This window comes from Phalacrocorax aristotelis, chromosome 14 (assembly GCF_949628215.1).
Source record: "Phalacrocorax aristotelis chromosome 14, bGulAri2.1, whole genome shotgun sequence".
Classification (NCBI taxonomy): domain Eukaryota; kingdom Metazoa; phylum Chordata; class Aves; order Suliformes; family Phalacrocoracidae; genus Phalacrocorax; species Phalacrocorax aristotelis.
This window is the reverse complement of record NC_134289.1, coordinates 5,900,308-5,921,127: the sequence shown is the minus strand read 5'-3', so window position 1 is coordinate 5,921,127 and position 20,820 is coordinate 5,900,308. Positions and strand designations below refer to the sequence as shown.

At 37.2% G+C, this 20,820-nt stretch overlaps 1 protein-coding gene across 10 annotated transcripts in view; it reads right to left on the bottom strand.

Moving 5' to 3' along the window:
- CTNNA3 (catenin alpha 3) overlaps window positions 1-20,820 on the bottom strand; it is a 562,887-nt gene that overhangs the window by 62,338 nt on the left and 479,729 nt on the right. For all 10 annotated transcript variants that reach the window (XM_075109794.1, XM_075109793.1, XM_075109796.1 and 7 more), the window contains 2 exons: window positions 12,165-12,257; window positions 3,893-4,074 (listed from right to left, as the gene is read on the bottom strand). In XM_075109794.1, the coding sequence (XP_074965895.1) occupies window positions 3,893-4,074; window positions 12,165-12,257 (275 nt within the window). The remainder of the gene's footprint in view (window positions 1-3,892; window positions 4,075-12,164; window positions 12,258-20,820) is intronic.

The following is a 20,820-nucleotide window of genomic DNA, read 5'->3' as shown; positions in this document are numbered from 1 at the left end:
TACATTTGAAGGAGAACAGACATCTGCTTAGGTAACAAGTGACTCAAATACAGAAATTTACTATTTGCCTGAGTAGCTTTTGCTGTAACAAAAACAAAATGTCAGAATCTTTTATTACTTCCACGTCCAAGAACTTGGAGTTACTGACTGGAGAGATGAAACCCTAAGGTGAGCTGGTGCTTGATGCGGCCTCTGCACTACCCATCTCCAGATTTTCATGGAGAAGGAAGTGAGAAAGCCAGCTGTGTTCCTTGGCACTTAACGGCCACCTTTGATACAGCAACGGTAAGAAGAAGGGAAAGATGTACAAGAGTTCACATATTGTTTAGATAGATACAAACCTTCATTTACAAGATTTTGTCTGGCATCATGAAAGAAGAAACAAAACTTTAGACATATTACTGATGGTCTTACGTAAAACCAGCTTTCTAAAGATGTGAGGTAAAGTTATGTAAGACAAAAGTATCTTGTAAGACCATTATTGTGTATACAGCATTACAGGCTGACCTTGGTTTCTCTTACTAACACTCCTAGAAACTGAACAGAAGACTTGGTAGGATAGCCCTACCCCCAAGAAATTACAACTTAAACATCAAACAGATAATACAGGAGTATATACTTGTATATACTTGAATATCTCAAATTATAGTCTAAACATCTATTAAGAAAAAAGATTAACACATTTCCTGATTTTTGGAAGAGAGTAATCAAAATCCATCTTCCAATAATGTAGTTCCCTACCATACTCTGAAGACTAGGATTTCTGCTCTCCCTTCCCAATATACTTTATTTTTACCTTCAAGTAAGTTACTAGAAGGAAAACATTGGCCTGCTGTTAAACAGGAGAGCTGAATTAGTCACCAACAATGCTGAAAAAGCAGAGGTTCTTAACACTTTCTTCACCTCTGTCTTTACCAACACTACTGAGCCCAGGCCTTGGGAACAAAATTCCAGGCTGGTGCAAACACAGACCCACCGTCAGTGAAGGAAGAGTTGGTATGTGAACTATTACAGGAGCTTGACTCCTACAAATCGATGGGACCTGACATTATCCACCCAAGGGTGTGAAGAGAGCTGGCTGACGTCGTTGCGAGGCCTCCATAATCTTTGAGAAGTCGTGGAGAACGGGGGATGTCCTAGAAGACAGGAAGAAGGCTAAAGTCACCCCCAACTACAAGGAGGGCTTAAAGGAGGATCGAGGAAATTACAGGCTTATCAGTCTATTTTCAGTCCCTGGGAAAGTTATGGAACAAATCCTCCTGGGGGCGATGACAAGTCATATGAATCACATGATTGGGAAAAGCCAGCGTGGATTAACCAAGGGCAAATCATGCTTGACAAACCTGATCAACTTCTATGACAATGTAACCTGCTCAGTTGATGTGGGTTGAGCAGTGGACATATCCACCTGGATCTACCTCCTCACAGAGAAATGGATGCATTAGAGTCTTGAAAAGTGGTCTGTTTGGTGGCTGGGGAACTGGCTGACAGGCTGCACCCAGAGGGTGGTGGTAAATAGCTCCTGTTCAAACTGGCAACCTGTCACAAGTGGGGTCCCCCAGGGATCAATATCGGGCCCAAAGCTTTTTTGAATCTTTGTATGTGATCTGGATGATGGGATCAAGTGTACCCTGATGGGATTTGCTGATGATACCAAACTCAGCAGGGAAATGTACACTTCAGAAGGGAGAGCCACCCTGAAGGAAGACCTGGATAGGCTGGAAGAGTGGGCTACCTTATGAAGTTCAACAAGGACGACTGTAAGGTCTTGCACCTCGGAAAACATAATCCAGGAGTGCTGCACAGGTTGGGGTTTACCCACCTAGGGAGCAGGTCTGTGGAAAGGGACCTGGGGGTTTTCATGGACAACAAGCTCAAAATGAGTGCACAGTGTGCTGCTGCACCAAAGAAAGCCACCAGGATGCTGGGCTGCATGAACAAGGGCATCATCAGCAGAGATAAAGAAGTTAACCCATTCTACTCAGTGCTTGTCAGGCTACACCTGCCATACTATGTTCAGTTTTGGTCTCCACTATGCAAAAAAAGATGTGGAGAGGCTGGAGAGGATCCAGAGAAGGGCCACAAAGATGATAAAAGGACTGGAAAGCTGCCATATAAGGAAAGGCTCAGGGAACTGGGTTTGTTCTGCCTTGAGAAAAGGAGGCTTAGGGGAGACCTTAACACCATGTTCCAAAGGGTGGCTACAAAGAAGATGGAGACTCCCTTATTACAAGGAGTCACATGGAAAAGATGAGGGGTAAGGGGTACAAGTTACTCCTGTGGAGACTCCAGTTGTAAACAGGAAGACAACTTTTCACAATGAGAACAATCAGACATTGGAATAATCTCCCCAGGGAAGTGGTGAATTCCCCAACATCTGACACATCTAAGATTCAGCTGGACAGGGTGTTGGGCCATCTTGTCTAGACTGTGCTTTTGCCAAGAAAGGTTGTACCAGATGATCCTGGAGGTCCCTTCCAACCTGGTATTCTATGATTCTATGATTTTACCAGCGTCATTTCAGAGTTCTCTGTGGACTCTTTGGACATCGGCAACATTGGACAAGAGCTGCTCTTTGACTCGAAACTGCAGATTATGCTGTGTTCAGCTGAGAGCCACAGATGCAAAATTAAGACTATGAACTGGCTTTGTTAATCTTGATTAACCTGAAAGCTAATAATTTAAAGAATTTTGGTGAGGGAGATTAGCTGTAGACTGACTTTATGGAACAATATGTTCTTTTTCACAGGTCTCAATACAAATCACATACTCTTAAAAAGAGTTAAAGGATTGCAGAGTTCAACATATAGGTCTTGAAATCTGCCTCACATGGAGGTGAATTTGGCAAGTGCTAGCGTGATAAAATACAACAACTGTCTTCCCCAGAACACACCTAAGCCAGACCCCAACTTTGTTAGCTGGTTCAGCTCTATACAACTCTCTTTATTTTACACACCTGAAGAACTTGTCCAAGAACCTTAGATTTTTCTTTGTATCTTGTATTTCAAGGCTTCACTTACCTATCAGCAACTATTTTATTAGTAACCAGATGAAAACAACAACAAAAAAAAACCTAAACAAAAAAAAAACACAACCACCAAGCACCAGTACTATTAATTTGATGAAATTCACTGAACATTTATTCAGCGCATGGCAGATAAAACTGAATTTAAGATTGCTTCCTGTAAACAAGTATAACGGAACATATACTGGTGGCAAAGAGAAACACCAGCTTTGAAAGCTATCTGCTGTAGGACACTCAGTTCTCTAAACTACATATAGCAGCATGATACAGTTCTGATGAAAGTAACAGCAAGTAATATGATACAGTAGATGTGGTGCTTACGGACATGGTTTAGTGGTGGACCTTGGCAGTGCTAGGTTAACAGTTGGACTTGATGATCTTAAAGGTCTTTTCCAGCCTAAATGATTCTATGGTTCTGTGATTCTATAAAATATGCATGAGTCTGAATGTGTACTGCCAGACATATGCCCTGTACAGGATGTTTTATGCTTGACAGCATGGTATGGTACAAGGAGCAAGAAGAAAGATGAGACGGAGCTACAGCTTAAAATTAAGACAATTTTCTTACTTTTTCCCTTTCAGTAAGAGCAGAAATAAAGCACTAAAAATGTGCCAAGACCCCAACCAAACAAATAAAAAAGGACAAAGGAGAAAAAAATTAAGGATAAGCATAGTTTAAAACTTCAAACCTCCCAGCATTTCAGTACTACTACGTAGTATGATAAAGCTACCTACACTAGCTTAGCCACTCAATTTTGTAAAGACACTGCCACCTGAAATGAAGAACTCAGTATGCCCTGCCATACCAATATGACAATGGCCTCCAACATTTATAAATAATTAAGTCCCTTTTTTTTGCTCTATTACCTTGTGAAGTCAGTCATCTCCATCATGATCACACACATCCTCTTGGCCAAAACAATGATGTCATTGCTGGTATCGTCCCATATTTCAATCTCTGCATCAAGCTTACTCTTGACTTTTTTGAAGTCAGCCACTTGCTCAGCTATCTTTTCCTTTTCAGCCTCTGGCAGCTGAGTCATCTTGGCCTGAAACATAAAATGATTTGCGAAATGCCTATGTCAGAGTGTTTTTCTTTTTTTTTTTTAACACAATCACTGGATATTTAAAATATATATTTTAAACACACTGTGGCTGAGCCAACTATTCCAGCCTGAGCACTTCTAGATTTCCAAATCTGTATGCTATCATAGTGTTGGGCCAAATAAATTACCTCAGTGTAATGGGGACAGTGGTATCCGTGAAACCATTAATATTAACACAGTGAGAGAAAGAAGACTAAATTGTTCCAAAAAGCCTTTATAAATATGACTGATATATTTTCATTTTTCTTAGGGATGAAGGAGCCTAAGTGTTTTTAAGTATGCAAGTTACAAAATGCAATATTCTTCCAGGTAAGAACGAATAAAGGAAAAGGTTTAATTGTCCTAAAACTTTCAGGTATGCTTGCTGTCTGTCCTGGGAAGGTTCTACAATGTCATTTTAAGAACTGAGAAAAACTTAGTTGTTCAAATATGCATCTTCTGTCTTTGAATGAGATAAACAGATTAACCTGTCAGAAAACAGTGTGTGAATAATGTTACCCAAAACGTATCTTGAATGCCGACAGGAAAACATCCAATATCCAAAACAAGCCACAGCCAAACCGGGCTCGAGGAGGACACAGCTCTGTACTTGGCTGTGGCTCCAGATTGGGCTATTTGCAAACATTCCACCAGCTAAAACTGTTTCAACTAAAGGTTTAGTATAGCTAGAAAAGTGGTACGTTTTGTGCAAGTTCAGACTATGGAATCAGAACATTCCATTTTTACTGAATGCATGTATTCTTCCTACATTTAAGCGTTAGCAAAGTATTTAATAAATAGTGAAACAACTTCTGAAAATGCAACATGGTGAGAGAAGTATTTTACTCAATATTCTTCTTCATGAGCCAGATTATCAGTCTGCTCCACATAAGGTCAGATATACTTGCTGTGTCAGAAACAGCCCAGGTAGCAGACAGGGCCTAAGGTATATGTGGCCATATAGCAGTCCTGGTCCTTCATAATACCTTCTACCACAGGAAGCAAGGAGACCTTTTGGCCTTTGGTCTTGATGACTCTACTGCCATAGCAGTTTTTATCTATCAAGTTCTCTGTGAAGTGGTCCACCTCTTGCACTGCAGGCCATCAGGAACTCCCAGTTACATTCAGCAACTATTAATACTGTAATTATGTGGCAATTAAACAATAAATATTTTGTGACTTCTTCTTGTTTATTAAACATCTACCATCCATAAAATAGACAGTTAAGGCAGTGTCTGAGTTATTTATAATTAGTACAACAGTTCAGGGTTTAGTATGTAATGCATATGTTTTTCAAGCCATGCCATTTCAGAGGTTTTATTTATGCTTGAATAACTCTGTCACAAGGTTAATTTTCCCATTTATTTGAATTACTGCAAATTACAGGTCTCGCGAAGTATAACTATGTTATAATTACAGTCACAGAATTAGAAAGTGTAACTATTTTAAGGAATACTTTTCCTGTTTAAAAAAAAAAAAAAAAAGAAATAGAAAAAGAGAACTAAAACAGACCAGAGAAGACCAAGACTCATTTTCCTTATGGCTGTAGGATAAGCTTGCTGGGAAAGGTATGAAAGAGACAAAGAGTTGAGCTACAAAGTCCAAAGAACTGAAGTTCCCCATTTTCTGAAATAAAAGATATTTGCTGGTTGGTGGACGCTTATGGTATTTCCTAGCCCCCATCTTCAATACTGTTTTGAGTTAATGAACACAAGCCTAGATCTGGAAACCACAAGAAAGATCAATTTTAATGAGGGAACTGTGACACAGAGTAATCTGCCAGGTGCCAACAATAACGAGTTTCAGGTAGAATGAGACACATTATCCACTGGAACAAAGGAAATACAATTCTGACCTCAATTTTTCTTTTCTACTGCTTTAAAACCATGTACAGCAACAAAATAAAACAACTGAATACACAGCCTTTTAGGCACAAATATGATTTTGTATCAAAATAGATAACATAATGGTAAATGTGAAATAAAGATCTGAACTGAATGACTGCTATTACATGAGTGCAGGTTTATTTTGTCCGCCAGGAGAAAATGATTTTTTCATTACCTCTGAGACAAAATGGTTTTTATTGCAGTATCAGATAACAGAATTAAATCTAGGCGAAAGAAGCTGTGATATTTTTTTTATTTTTCTTTCTTCTATTACAAAATGCCCAGTATATATATTTTTTCCTTATTTTCCTTGCATTAACTCTTCAGAATGCTATTTATCCCTGGTAGCTGGGAGTCTCATTTGCATTGTCCCATTTGCAACTTGACTTACCATGTAAGATTGGCATTTATTTTCATTTCAGCCCCTTCCAAGTTTCAGTCAGTTCGCTACCACAGATACTACAATTTTAAGGTCAGAACAAATTGTCCATGTAATGATAAAAATAGAGGACACACAGGGAGTAACTACTTGCTAAAAAGGTTGACTTAGATGAGGCAATTGCGTCATATTAAATCTAATTTCTCTTTGTCCTAGGGTAACAGACCTATAGATGAAGAAGCAATATGGCATGAATCTGCGCTTCACTAGGATTTTGTCACTGGTTCTCATGTTATCCTTAAATATAATCTTAGGGAAATATGATCTAGACGTAATTGCCACTGGGTGGATGCGATACCGGTTAGAAAACTGCTCACCAAAAACTGCTCAAGAACGCATGCCAAACCAGAGGGGTCTATGAGGTGAAAATCCAAAGGGACCTGCCCTGACTGGCATTATTCAGTCTTTTCATTAATGGCGTGGATGACAGAACCAAGAGTACACATCACACATGTGCCGTGTAAGAGGCCTGGTTTGACATATGAGAGTCCTCGTCTACAATGCAAAGCAATCTTGAGAAACCTGAGAACTGATCTGAAAAAAAAATTTCAGCTGAGACTGTACAAGGTTTTACACCTCAGAAAAAACACCAATAGACACACAAAACTGAGACACAACCAGTTGGTTATCAGTGGTTCTGTGGGTGAGGATTTGTAGTTGATCGAAATGTTGTACTTTTGGCAAAACTCATTCTAAAGTGTGCATACAGAAGAAAATTGTAGATACATTATCCTAGTGCTTGTTGTTGAGACCACAGCTGGCGTAATGCATTTAACAATACGAATAGTCTGGACACAAAATTAAAGTCGTCATTAACCAGCTGAAGAGCGTCCACAGGAGAGAAAAACAGCAAAAGGACATACAGAAAGCACTGTCTTAAAGGATAAATAGAGGTTATTGGAGATATTTAATCTGGAGTTTAGAAAACAGAGGGGACATGAAATAATGATCTACAAGTAAAAAAAGAAATACAAAAAGTAAAGCTCAGCTCCTCTGTGTCCATTGAAGAGAAGGCTAACAGTCTTAATTACAACATATGAGGTATAAAAAACAAACTTTCCAACTTTCCAATAAACAATCAATTCCAGTAATAAGCTAAACAGAGACAGCAATGCAATGTCAGGAAGAAGTATATATTCTACCTCGGGAAAAATGGCTGGATCAGCCTACTTCTTGGGTCTCTTTCCAGTCCTACTTTATAATAGCATATAATATGATACTGTTACAACCTTTAGTCCTCCATTAACTTCATCTCTTCCTCTTACTGAAATGGGTATAACTTAGGAATTAGAAAGGAAATTAAATACTTTACATATATCAAGACTCCCGACAGAGAATCTTTTGCCATTTATTAAGTGTTAAAATTATTATTAGCAGAACCTACTCAAAACTACATTAGTTATTTGCATTAGCTTGATTTCTTATCATGAGGACTTCAAGCTTCTGTGTGGTTTATATAAAAATGTGCAAAATATTTTAAACTTGACTTTTTATTAACACAATAGCTCATGCTTCCTGTTAATGTATACCAGCATTTATACTAATGTAGGAACTTAGATTTAAAGTACTTGTTACTTGAGTAAGAACAGCTGATTAATTTGATGGCAAATTAGCTTCCCTTCTAAGTATTGCTTTATGCAATTATTAATAGATGTTCCTGGTGTTTGCTTTTATATCGATTCTCTCTATTCTTAGACAGTTTGGTAAGACTTTTATATGGCTATCTTTTCAAGGCTAAATATATTTTTAGACATATATTAATGATTGCTGATTTAAGGTGTAATACAAATAAAACAATAAAGTACTTCAGCCTGGATGTTCTCATTCACAATATAATATACACTGAGTCAAGCCTTCATCAGCCCTGAACTGTTGTGTGAACATACTATGCAAAAAATCTTTATAAAAGAAGGTCTTATTCTCAGATTTTTTTTATCTATGCATTCACAAAACAGTCCGCAGAACTCAGAAAAAATGTGGATGGGTGGTTGCCTGAAAGCACTACTGCTCTTGTTATCTGTAAGTGGATTATGTATGAGCTAAAACATTTCACCTCTTCTTCAATATGAACACCTAACTTGTAGCAGTAACTTTAAAATTAAGCTAAGCTGTTCTCTCCACTAATTTAGTAACTTTAAACACTTAAATTTTCTCCTACCATCAGAATGTACATTGTCTTCTAAGTCTGAAAATTAACTGGACAAACATTTCTTGACCTTCTCTTCAATGCAAAATCACATGATAATAAGCCACTAACTACCTCATTGGAATTACACTGATCATGATGGAATTAACTTCCTCAAGCAAAATTACTGTGTGATAAGCTTGCAGAGTAGCTACATAAATCAGACACAACAACCAAGGGAAGATCTTTCAGCTGAGAAAAACTGCGTTAGTCCTTGGATCCACAAGCAATAACTCTTCTTATAGCAGCTAAGGATTTGGTCCTAAGGATCTTCTTCAGGGATATAAAACTGCCCTACAAATACTGATCAGTATGGCTATCCAGTTTAATTACTGAGGGATCTCACAGCACATTGCCCAAGTTAACCTGCATCCCACAGCGTGGGACGGTGCCGTAAGCACTATCATATTCATCTTAAAGATATGGAATTATCTGAGAGCAAGATCCAAGATTACCTAAATACTTGCAGAGTCAGGAGCATAAACAAGAGATCAAATCTCATCCTGTCATCCTCTCACTACTAACTTATACTCTCTCTCTAGAGAGAGAGAGAGATTCTGAAGATGTTATAATTAATAATGAATTTTTCCTGCATAAGGAAAATGAGATTTGCTAGTTAAGAGGTAGCCTTTTTTACAAGTGCCATATACACATCACATCTGGTTTTACATGCTGTGGTATGTTTTTTTATGTTGTGATAAACAGAGAAAGAAAAAAGGTGCTTTCATAGGCACCAATTCCCTGTTGGAGCAGTGAGAGATGTGACACAGAAGAAAAAATGACACTCCTGACAAAGTAAGAGGAATCAAGAGTGCTGTTATGCAGAACTAGTATCAAGACAGGCATGTATAAATAAAATTGAAGTACTGTAGTGGACATGCCCAAGAGAAAGAACTCAAGGAGGAAAAAAGTTACTCCGCAATCTTGCCATGCCACTTCTGGAACACAGTCATTCTTGGTGTTACTACTGCACCCAAAAGCCTCACAATAGCACAGGAAATCTGCTGCAGAGGACAGAACAAAAGACAATCCCTGTCTAAACCTTAAAATATATCTTCCCTATAGCGATTCTTCATATTTTTCAACAGGTTCTATATAAATCCTCAAATACCAATACCAAATAGCAGCCCAAAGAAAGAGGCCTTCAATCACTGTTCACATTTGCTGCAGTAGCAGCAAATAGATTTGTTCAAATGTTTGTTTAAAAAAATACATGTGAAGATTTCTGTCAACATGTTGATTTAGGTTAAGAGGGTATGCATCTCATTTAGTCAAAACTATAGTTTTCTTTTATTTTTCTAGGTAATGTGCCATTTATGGCCCTGGTACCATAATGTGACAACTAGGAAAACTGTTCCCACGTAAAGATATAGAATCAGGCTTTAATTAGTGACTTCTACAATATCCCTCAAAAATGAACATTTAAAATAATTGTATTATTTTGCAGATAAACGGAAGAAAAATTAGAAATGTACACGCCGTAGTGTTAAAATACTGCTTTAGGTATTACGTATTTTTATGTTTTAACCATAGTTTACGTACAATTAACTGTCCCTTCCTCCTCTCCACCAAATTCACTGACAGTGCAGGTTATATATTGTGTGTGTAGTACAAGGAAAAGCGTACCCCAGAGATCTCTCCACAGCAATAACCTATGCCTCTGACTCTTGATAGCCGGCTCCCTACCTACAACAGTTGTCAGCATTTAATTCTTGCTTTGTGGAGACATCTGAAGTATGTGTTATTTATCGTTTCCTTTCCAAATAACATTCCTTTTAAAGCATTATTCTGATATATCTGAGAAGTGGAAGACCACGTGTGACGTGATCTTTCAAAGCTTTAGTGGATCTTTTGTTACTACATCAGGATAGTAAACATCTACAAACTACTACTAATGTTTTCCCAGTGACAGAACACCTTCAAGTGCAATTCTTTATGAGATAATTATGAAAATATGCAAGCACACCAGCCGTACGTGTTCCAAACAAATCCATACCATCTTATATGGACAACATTTTGAAGGAGAACCTTGCCTTCCTTAACTACAATAGAAATTTTAGCTTGTCATATGGGGAAAATGTGCTAACATTTACAAAGAGCAATTTTAACTGAAAAGGGCAGCTAGTATAATTTAATTGCCAATCATGTTTATTGAGTAATAAGACTGTATGAGGTGATCCTTCACACAGTTGTTACATTTCTCACAATGTTTTCAGAATCAACTCACGGTTAATTAACAGGTAATTGATATGCACGTATGCAATCCAATTGAACAGTGTTCACATTGGTTAGTAGGTTTTCACTAGTATTTAGGGTCTTAATAAAGAAAGTATGTCTTTGGTGAATAAAAAAATGTGCTTGCTGAAAAACAAATGTGAATTAAAATGCCTTTTTCTTGACATAATTCTTTTGATATTGAAAAGTTTTGCCTTTTCCCAAGTAGTTCTATAATTTTTAATTTCCATTATGGGAACAATACTAGAATCAATCAAGTGTGAGAGATCTGTTACTGCTCCAGGTATTGAGCAAACAAGTAATGAAATAGACATTTCTGGCTCCATGGATCTTTCCACTTCAGAAAGTTGTGAATAGAGTTTTGCTGAAACACTATTTAAAATGGAAACATAAAGAAGATTAATGTTTGCTGAATACATCAGTTTTGCACTAAGAAACCCCTTCCTATCTCAGAAATGTTTTCAGGCTCTTAAAAATGTTTGATTGTAGACAATTAACAATAACCAGTAATGTAGTGAAGTTCTCAGGTTAAATGATGGTACAGCAGGAAAACGGGAATCAGAACTTCCAGAAATAGAGAAATCGTCAAATACTGTATTAAGTTTTTCATACTTCCTCATGAATTCACTAGTTAAGCAATAAAATAGCTTCACACATGAACACAGCAGGAGATGTCTGTAATTCACACGCTGCCGTGGCTAAGATTCCAGGTACACTCCTTTCTGTTCTGTGCATGCAAGCTTTCTCATATGTAAAGGTTATTTTTGGTTAATACACATTGCAGGCCCAGATATAAAAAATTCCGTATTAACCTAGCTTGTGTTGGACCAAGCCACATTTATGAAACTGTAATCTGTTAGAATTTCATTAAGTGTAAGAATTTTTTTGTCTGCTTTACAGTGGTCACTGGAACAGGCAACCCAGGGCAGTGGTCATGGCATCAAGCCTGCCAGAGTTCAAGGAGCATCTGCACAACACTCTTAGTCATATGGTTTAGTTTTAGGTAGTCCTGCAAGGAGCAGGGAGTTGGAATCAATGATCCCTATGGGTCCCTTCCAACTTGAGATAGTGTATGATTCTAGGATTCTACATCTTCACCAAGTATTTACAACTTAATTACACTGTGTTTTTCTCTCTCAGGTCATACACATTGTTTTATGCCCTCTGCACATTTTCAGAGATTTGTTCAGAGTTGAACAAGCTTTTAATGATTGACTACATGAATTTAAGTGGCTTCACAGAAACAGTAGTACAGTAGCATTTTTCCCCTAATCAAATAGCTTTTTAAATAAACTGGTGTAATACGTACTCTGTCAGTTTTCCCTTCGGTCTGAATACTTGTACGACTACAAGCATCATGGTCTTCTTCAAGGTCAGATACATCTTCCAACTCCTCTGGTGTCTGGGAAAAAGATGTAGAAATGGGTTATTGTCTTTTATGTTGAGTAACTCTGGTATTAATGTCAATAACATAATTTGGCCCAAGAAAATGGGCCAAACAAAATCCAGTCCTGTTCTAGCAGTGTGCGGGTTAGTAAATGCTAACTAAAATCTAATTGTGTCAGACAGCAATAAACTAGTTCAGAATAGCCATGTTTTAATTAAAGCACTGACTTTTAAAGTTGGTACTCAGGGAAGTTATTTTGTATTTAAACAGTGTATTATCACTGCTAGCAAAGGTATCTTAAAAGAAACCTTTACATGACCAGAATGGATGCCTATGTTTTTTGAACCAAGAGATTTTTCTACCTCTTTTACAAGTTTTACTCTACTCATCCCTGCCCAGAAACGCTTGTATACCCACTCTCCTATCTCCATGTTAGACACAGTATATCTAGTAAGCACTGGAAAGGTTCTAATATTTTGTCAGTGGGAGTTAGAGGCTTCAGAATCCTGCTGATTGTTGTTGCTACACTGCCATCACAAAGTGCTCCAAGTCAGCTATGTGCCGGGGAGGGATAGAACACCTCTTCCCCCATTTTGAAAGTGTAACTTCTCAATTCTATCAAGCAGCAGAAGTTCCTGCACTACGGGAAAAATTAAGTGGCCCTAATTTACTATTTGTATACATGGCATTATTTCGTTTGCTATTGTCTGTTCCTTCTAGTCACCTCATCTGCCATTTAAGCAACACCGGTTTGTTACATGAAAATACATGTTTGCATTATGATAATTTGCTATCCTTTACTGTTGTGATGTTTTCTTAGTGCTGTCTGGTTTTTGTCTGTAGGTGGATAGGAAGAATTAGTTCTTACAGGTATCAATTAATGATATCAAGCCATCTTCTCAACAAAGGAAAGCTAATTCCAACAGTGTTAGGTAACTACATTTATACTTTATTCAGCATATAAGGCTTTCACAATCCTTAAACTATTATCCTTCTAACAGTTATTATACAAGTTGGGAAAAAATGTAAATTCTATTTTTAGCCTCCTCTCTTAATATGCTCTCCAAATTCTCCTCTTCTCCATTGATTTTTTTTTTTCCATAAACTCCAAAAAATGATAGATTTCAGCCAGTCTATGACTTGTGCTGTGTATACAATAGGTACTGTAATGTACCCACAGCTAAAAGAATCCGTTTTGGTAACATAGGTTTTGGGTACTGATTTCTTCAACCATACATGAGCAACTCCATCAAAACATTGTTTAACTTACAACAAGAGCAACTTTCTACATAATCCAGGCCTACACATGTATTTCCTCCTTCCCAATTATCAACATATTAAAAAAAAAAAAGTCCTCATGCTGGAGTTCTGAATTTTATCATAAATAACTTTATTTAAAAAGCATTATGAACATGGCTATATAAGGGACACTAAATAAAACCTTAACAGAAACTTTACTCATATTAACAAACCACTGCACAATGAGTCACACTAAACTTTCTGGATTATGAACCGTTTAAAAAATAATATTGGTTCCGCTGATGCAATAGGACACTCAAAATAATTTTCCTTTATCAAGTAGATTCACATTTTAAAGAAAAAAAAGACTCAATACATAACTGGTGACAGATCTACTACTGAATGATCTACTACCAGCTTGACATCTAGAGTTCCAATTAGAGGGAAATCCTGACATTCTTACTATCCCAAGCCTGACGTGCCAAGAGAAACATGACAAAAGAAGGACTATCAGACAATCCTAAAAAAAGGCAGGCAGGAAAACACCTGGTCATTACTTTTACCCGATTTTCAATCATGTCAAATGTATTTTTTTTACAATCCAGAACTGCTATATGTTCTCACCTTCTTATTTTTAATGTCAAGTTCTATATAAACAAGACCTGTTGAGAGAGAGACTGTAGGGTTCTGTTATTTTATTTCTGGGTGTGTAGCATGGTAAGGGCACTATATTAAACTAAATAAATTCACCTGCATACATTCGTATCATTTGGGAATGCGCCTCTATGGCCAGAGGGTGGTATATAAACCGCTAGACTTCAATGTCAGCCTTGAAACAAGGTTTAAATAGCACTCCATTACTTCAAGAGCACACAAGTAAATTTCACTCACTGAACAAAATAACAATAATTTCTATGAGATAACATTGTAAGAAATAAAGAACTCAAAGCTGGTGCACAAGCTGGCAGAATTATAATGCTCGTGGTAAAAAATACACCTAGACTTCCTCAAGAAAACAGACAGGCAATCAATTTTTTGGGCTAAGATGAGCGTAATACTACACTTGTAAAGCAGGGAAAATGAACTTTTTTTTTTTTTTTCCAGCCAAAGACTAACAGTGTGATGAAGTCTCTCAGCTTTATTCCCAGAATTAGACACAGTAAGAACTCCACAGTAGCCAAAAGCTGTTACCATGCAAAAGTTTTTTGAAAACCTGCACTACAGAAGGAAAATCAGATTTAGTTGTGGGTGGATATCCATGAAATAAAAAAACTATCACAAACTCACTTTAACTGAAACACTTACAGACAGTCTTATTAGAGGACCAATAACAGAAAGGTTATTAGAACGGAATAACTTTAGCTTCTCAGGATTACACTGATCAGGCCCTCAGGCAGGTAATAGCCTTGATTCAGTGAGAGGTTTTAAGAGAAAAGAAATCACTTCCTTTTTAAAGCTACACAATACTTGGTTACTACATATAGAAATATATTGCAATTCTTAGGTTTTTCTAAACAGTAGGTCCAATTTTTTTCCCCCAGTGATCATAAAGTTGGATTCACGATAGCCGGGCACCATTCCTTCCTAGGTTAACACAGTCTTGGGAATGTTTGCCAACCCCATGTTTTCAAGGTAGTTTGTTTTACTTCTATAAAACATAGAATACAAGATGTTGTGACAGGGCAGAACGGTTCACAATTTTGCAACAGTCACGTTACTCGTACATGAATTTAAGGTCATGTCAGTAAGAGCTTTATACAATCACCACCCCACAACAAACGGCGTATGTTTACAAAAAGATTATTTCAGGAGGCATTGAGAGAATTTTGTAGCATTGTATTGATACTGTTTTCCTGTAAAGTTGCACTACGTAAATATTAACAGCCTAAATGTAGAAACCTTGGAGAGCAAAGAGGACAGGAAAATGACACTAGTGTTAAGACATCTCTAACTGACAGTCTCAGGTAAGCTTTCCAGAGATGAAAACATCAATCTATTGACCTGTTTTGGCACTTTCAAAACCGCAAATTGTAGAACAGAGATCTCTTTCCAGCTGCACTCACATAGGGATGCACTCTCCAGTTCTTCACTCATATTCAGAACATTGGGTCAGAGTCTAAGTGCAAGCTGGTTCATCTCTGAGCCCTCTTGGCCCAAACGTTGTCAGAAAACTATTTTTTTTTTAAATAATGCATGCGCCCTTTGCAGGTTTGTAATGTTTATTTGTGGCTGGGATGAGAATTTTCTTGCAGAGAGCCCATTTTCCTAGCCAGAAGAGTGCACTCCCATTGAGTTCTTCTTAAGTAATTTTCTCCTAAGTCCAGACCTGCCAGGTTCTGAGCTACTGGTACTACTGAATTCAGAAAAAAACCCTATCCAGTTATTAAAGACCAAGGACGAAGTTTCAAGCAGAAAGAAGCTCTTGATTTATCAAACCTTAAATCACAAACACTAAACCATTTTCAGACACAAAGTGCAAAAAATTGAAAAAAACACCCACCATAAGAATGAGAACAATAGTAGTTACACAATTGTTTTCTCTCCTTGGAAGCTGATTTATGTAATTCAATGCAAGATTTGTGATTTTTTCATATTGCTTTCATGATCCACCATTTATTTAAAATCTATTTATTAAATATCTGCTTATATGAATATTCCATATGTGAACATATGGATATTCCATACTGGGAGAACTGGACATAACGCAGCTCTCTGCTGGTTTTGAATTCTACACTTACTTTGAATGTTACAGTAAGAAAATGTTATTGCATGTTTGAACTGGTATGGACTAGCAGGGCTTGTAACACAAAATACGGTGCTGTCATCCATAAGCAGAAATTTTGCACACGAAGAACAGCAGAGCTTGAGGATTGGAATAAGAAGAATGGGAAGAATTTGAAAGTATCATTTTAGGTTGAGTATTTCAGGCTCTGACATAAACTGTACATAACCTCTGACATAAACCGGAGTCTCAGCAACTGCAAGTGACAGAAGAGGGTTGGATATGCATAGTGAGTCACAGGATGTACACAAGACATAAATGGCAAATTTACTACTAAGACATACAAAGTATGGAAATTCTAGTAAATACAAGGAAGAATGTTGAGGTAAAATTAAGTCCTGTGCAAGACTCCAGCCAGCAATAACACTACAAACTCATGCGTGAAGCACAGTGGTAAAAAGGGTTTGGAAATAAATTCAAACAGGAAAATTTAGAAGAAGGTTTCCAGCAGTCGTAGGAGCAGAACTCTTGAATAGTCTCCCCTAGGGGTGCTGGAGGAGGGGAGGAATCAATCATAAGATGAAGTCTGAGCAGCATAAAACCAAGGTTATGTAACAGCTGCCTGAAAGAGCAGAGGCGTGAGATGGGACGGGATGCCTGCCCGTCTCCTGGCCCACGATTCTGGGAGAGATTTTGGTCATTTGTGAGACGCCTTTGCCGATGCCAACATAAATGCATTCAAGTATGGCCCTGTACGTTTAAGACTATAATTACATTACTATTGCTGACATGTTATACAAGTAGTGTCTATTCCTTTCCACATTTCAATGCTTGTAATAAATCTGTGTTCTCAATGGTTTTGCTACTGAAGGCTCAGGCTGAGGACTAGAAATCATATTTATAGTCAAGCCTAGTATTGATGAATTTTACACTTTGCTGGTATTCTACTTCAAGCTGCAATAGAAAGTCATTACTATTGTGCATGGGTGATCTCAGGGTATGAATTACCTTTTCATCTATGAAATGAAAACCATTCTCTGTTGACAAACCTTTTATTTTGCTTTTCTACTAGATTTTTAAAGAGAATAATTAATAAAACTAAGGCCTGGCCTTATTCTTTTGATCTCTGCCAGTATTTCCAAACTGGGTGTAAATGTGCTCTTTGGCTTATTTGCTTTTTAATCCAAGCTTTGTAGAACAATGTGTTTGACTAGGTTTCACAGCATTTTCTCCAACACAGTTTTTTATGCAAACCCTCCTCGAAAGTGATTATCCTAACAGCTTTATCTAGATCACTCATTTTTAAAGGTCACATATACCCATGAAATCATCAATCCTACAAATAAAGGGTCTCAGCTGTTAAAAAATACTGCAGAGCCAAATCTAAAATCTCAAGACATACAGTGTAAATGGACAAAGAGGCAGCGTGATGTGAAATGAGGAAACTATCTCCTCTTATCTAACATTCAATTAAATGCTGACCTTTAGACTATCATTTTATGCTTTGACGCTTTATCTTATCTTGGTTTCAACACCCTCTATCAGTCATTCTTTTTCCCAAACGAATACTAAAATTCAGTGCAGACTAATACCTAATACAGGAGCTAAGTTGGTAAGTGATGTCTTTATTATGTCACTGAAAACACAAAGTTATTTGCAGTATGTAAATACTACAGCAGCAACAGAAATGCTTTTATGCACTCTAGGAGCATCAGAATTTGTCTATTCTGATTCTATGTCTTCACTGAGAACAGAATGGATTTAAAGAGATTATCTGTTCTACTCTGGACATTTGACTAATGCCGTATTTTGAAAATTTCATGTCAACCAGCATGCCATTCAGTGTAACAAACTATGGCAAATGTGTCACAAATGGGCCCTCTGCAAATATTTAGCTAGTGTCTGATATTTTTGTGTATTAGCCACAATACCACCGTTATCCCACACTTAATTCTGCCAGATGTCAGGCTGCCAGAGGTCTGACGCACTAGAGGGAGAACAAGAAATCACAAGTATTATTTATTTTTCCTGACTGATTTAGTAAGAATCTCAGGTAATTGTTGCTATCTATTCCCTAAATGCCCTTTTCAGGTTTTTGCTAAAAGCAATTATTTTGAGTTTTATTTTGAAAACAATAAAACCCCACATTACACGGGACTAATTAAAATCCTATGTTATTTGTCAATATTGTGACATCTCAATGCTATGGCAAATACCCTCCCCCGTATTTATCATAAAAAATGATCACATGTCTCTTCTTTAAATCTATTCTTGGCACCTCCCTTAAAATGACATCTTTTGCACACCATGTTATTTGGGATATTATGCATATAAAGCTAACAAATGATTAATTAAACCAGAGATCAGAACTCTGCCTTTGATAGCAATATTGTCACCAGCTGCTGGCAAGGAATTTGTCACCAAATAATAGTAAAATCATTATCCTGCCACAGGCTGTACACATTACAGATAGTTCATTTTCAAATGTATATGACAAACAGTTCTTGATACTAACAGAGAAAATTGTGCAAAAGGTTTTTTACATGTTTAAGCTGTAATTTCAGGTAAGATTAGTGGTGAGAACATAACCTTTGGTGAAAACCAAACAGTTTAATTAATGAAGAGAATAAATTATGACCTTCAACACTGAAAGATGAAAGTTTTTAATAAAAAAAATTATTGTGTTATATGGTAAAAAGTTGAGGTTTTAAAAATAATAAATGCTGTGAACTCATAGTATGGGACAGAAGTTACCTTATTACTACTGGATGTTAGGAGGTTTTGTTTGTTCATTTAACAATAAGCCAACTTAAAACATTCTGCTCAGGGGACGAAGACAAAACAGTTAAGATCAACCACCATTAGAAACAGCTAGACAGATTAATAGTCTGGCTCCATGTGACAATTCCTGTGTTTTCAGTTCCCACTGAGCGTACGTTAGGATAACAGTCTTCTCGATAGACGGCCTGGGAGATAGGAAGGATGTGAGCAGAGGAGTGTAATTGAAGTTTAAAGTGCAATTTTGAGAACTGCCATCTGAACACCTTTTAAAAGTGAAAACTGTGAAGTTATTACAGCTGAGTAAGTTGGCACAGAGAGTTTTAGCATCTACCTTCTATCCTAAGTTACACCTCTTGCTGGAAACCTGTACTTCAGCCCTGTTTTCATTCCTTCTTGAGGTTTGGTTGTACCCCTTGAAGCACTGGTGGTACTTCATAGGTATGCCACTCCTGCATAATGCCTAGAACAATCTGAAGGCAGTTTTACTCCTGAAAATACTGACCTAGTTATGCTGTTGTAAAAGCACTGAACACATATTTAAATCTAAAAAGTTGGGGGAAACTTGAAAGCTGCCTGAAATTCACAATTAGTAACGGTATTGTAACCATAAGGGTCAAAAGATACAAGGAAGATAAGATTTACAGATAAAATGAAACAGCGTGATCAGAAAAGAAGCTAAAATTTCAAGAGTACAAATTCTTCATCAGGTACCTGAGGACTCATTGGGGAACCTGAAAGCTTGTTTACTTGCTTCCAGTTATTTCATTTCAAAGAAGCACTTTTTTGGTATGACATTTTTAAAAAGAATGTAAAATCCCAAATAGCAACAACAGAAAATATGACCAAACACAGCTATTACAATCATACACCTCTGTTGTAACCAAAGTCCCTGTTTTCACTCCATGAAAATCACGACAACTGATACACAGCTCCATGCAAAGTGTATTTTTTGCTTACGCTTATTAAGTAGGAAGCTTCACTAGACGGCTTAGAAGCTTCCATTTTAAACTAAGACAATTAATAATTAACGAGAACTAAATAGTCATTGTTAATATGAGTGATTTGTTGTTCTGCTGATCGAAAATATATTCCCTGTTTCCTCTGCTGGGTTCACATACGTTTGCTCCATCTAGTGGGAGGCTAATTAAGATATTTCATTTATAACGGAAATACTTCTTAGGTTGTTTGAAAACAGACAGTGAAGAGCCAATTGAGCCATGTTCTCACTTTTGCCAGTAATCTTTATAAATTATACATGACCTACAAATTTTATTGTTGTGTTTGAAATAAAAGATTTTATTTATTAACATTACTCCAACATTTGAACGTTACTCCAACAATGAAAAGAGAGTAGAACTTGTTTTCTCTGTCACATCTGTATGAACTAAAAGTAGTCTAGAACGTCATTACTGTACGACTGGCTAACTCCTAAAGCAACCAGATGCTTTGCATTTTGACTCTTCAAATATTCACAATGGTTCCCATTTTCAAAAAAGGAGAGAAGAACAAACTGGGAAAGTACAGGTTGGTCAGCCTCTCTTCAGTCCCTGAGAAAATCATGGGCTGACTCCTGTTAGAACATGCTTCAAGGCACACAGAGGGCACAGCTACGATTATAAACCATCAGCATGGATCTCCGAAGGGTAAATCGCGCCTCTTCAACCTGACTACCTTTTCTCACATTTCTGGATGAGAGAACAGTGGCTATCATTTAGAAAGGCATTTCACACCATCTCCCAGTTTCTGTAACCAAGCTGGGACATCAGACTTTGGATGGCTGAACGACTAGATGGATAAAAGCTGGTCGGATGATCAGGCTCAGAGGACAATGGTTCA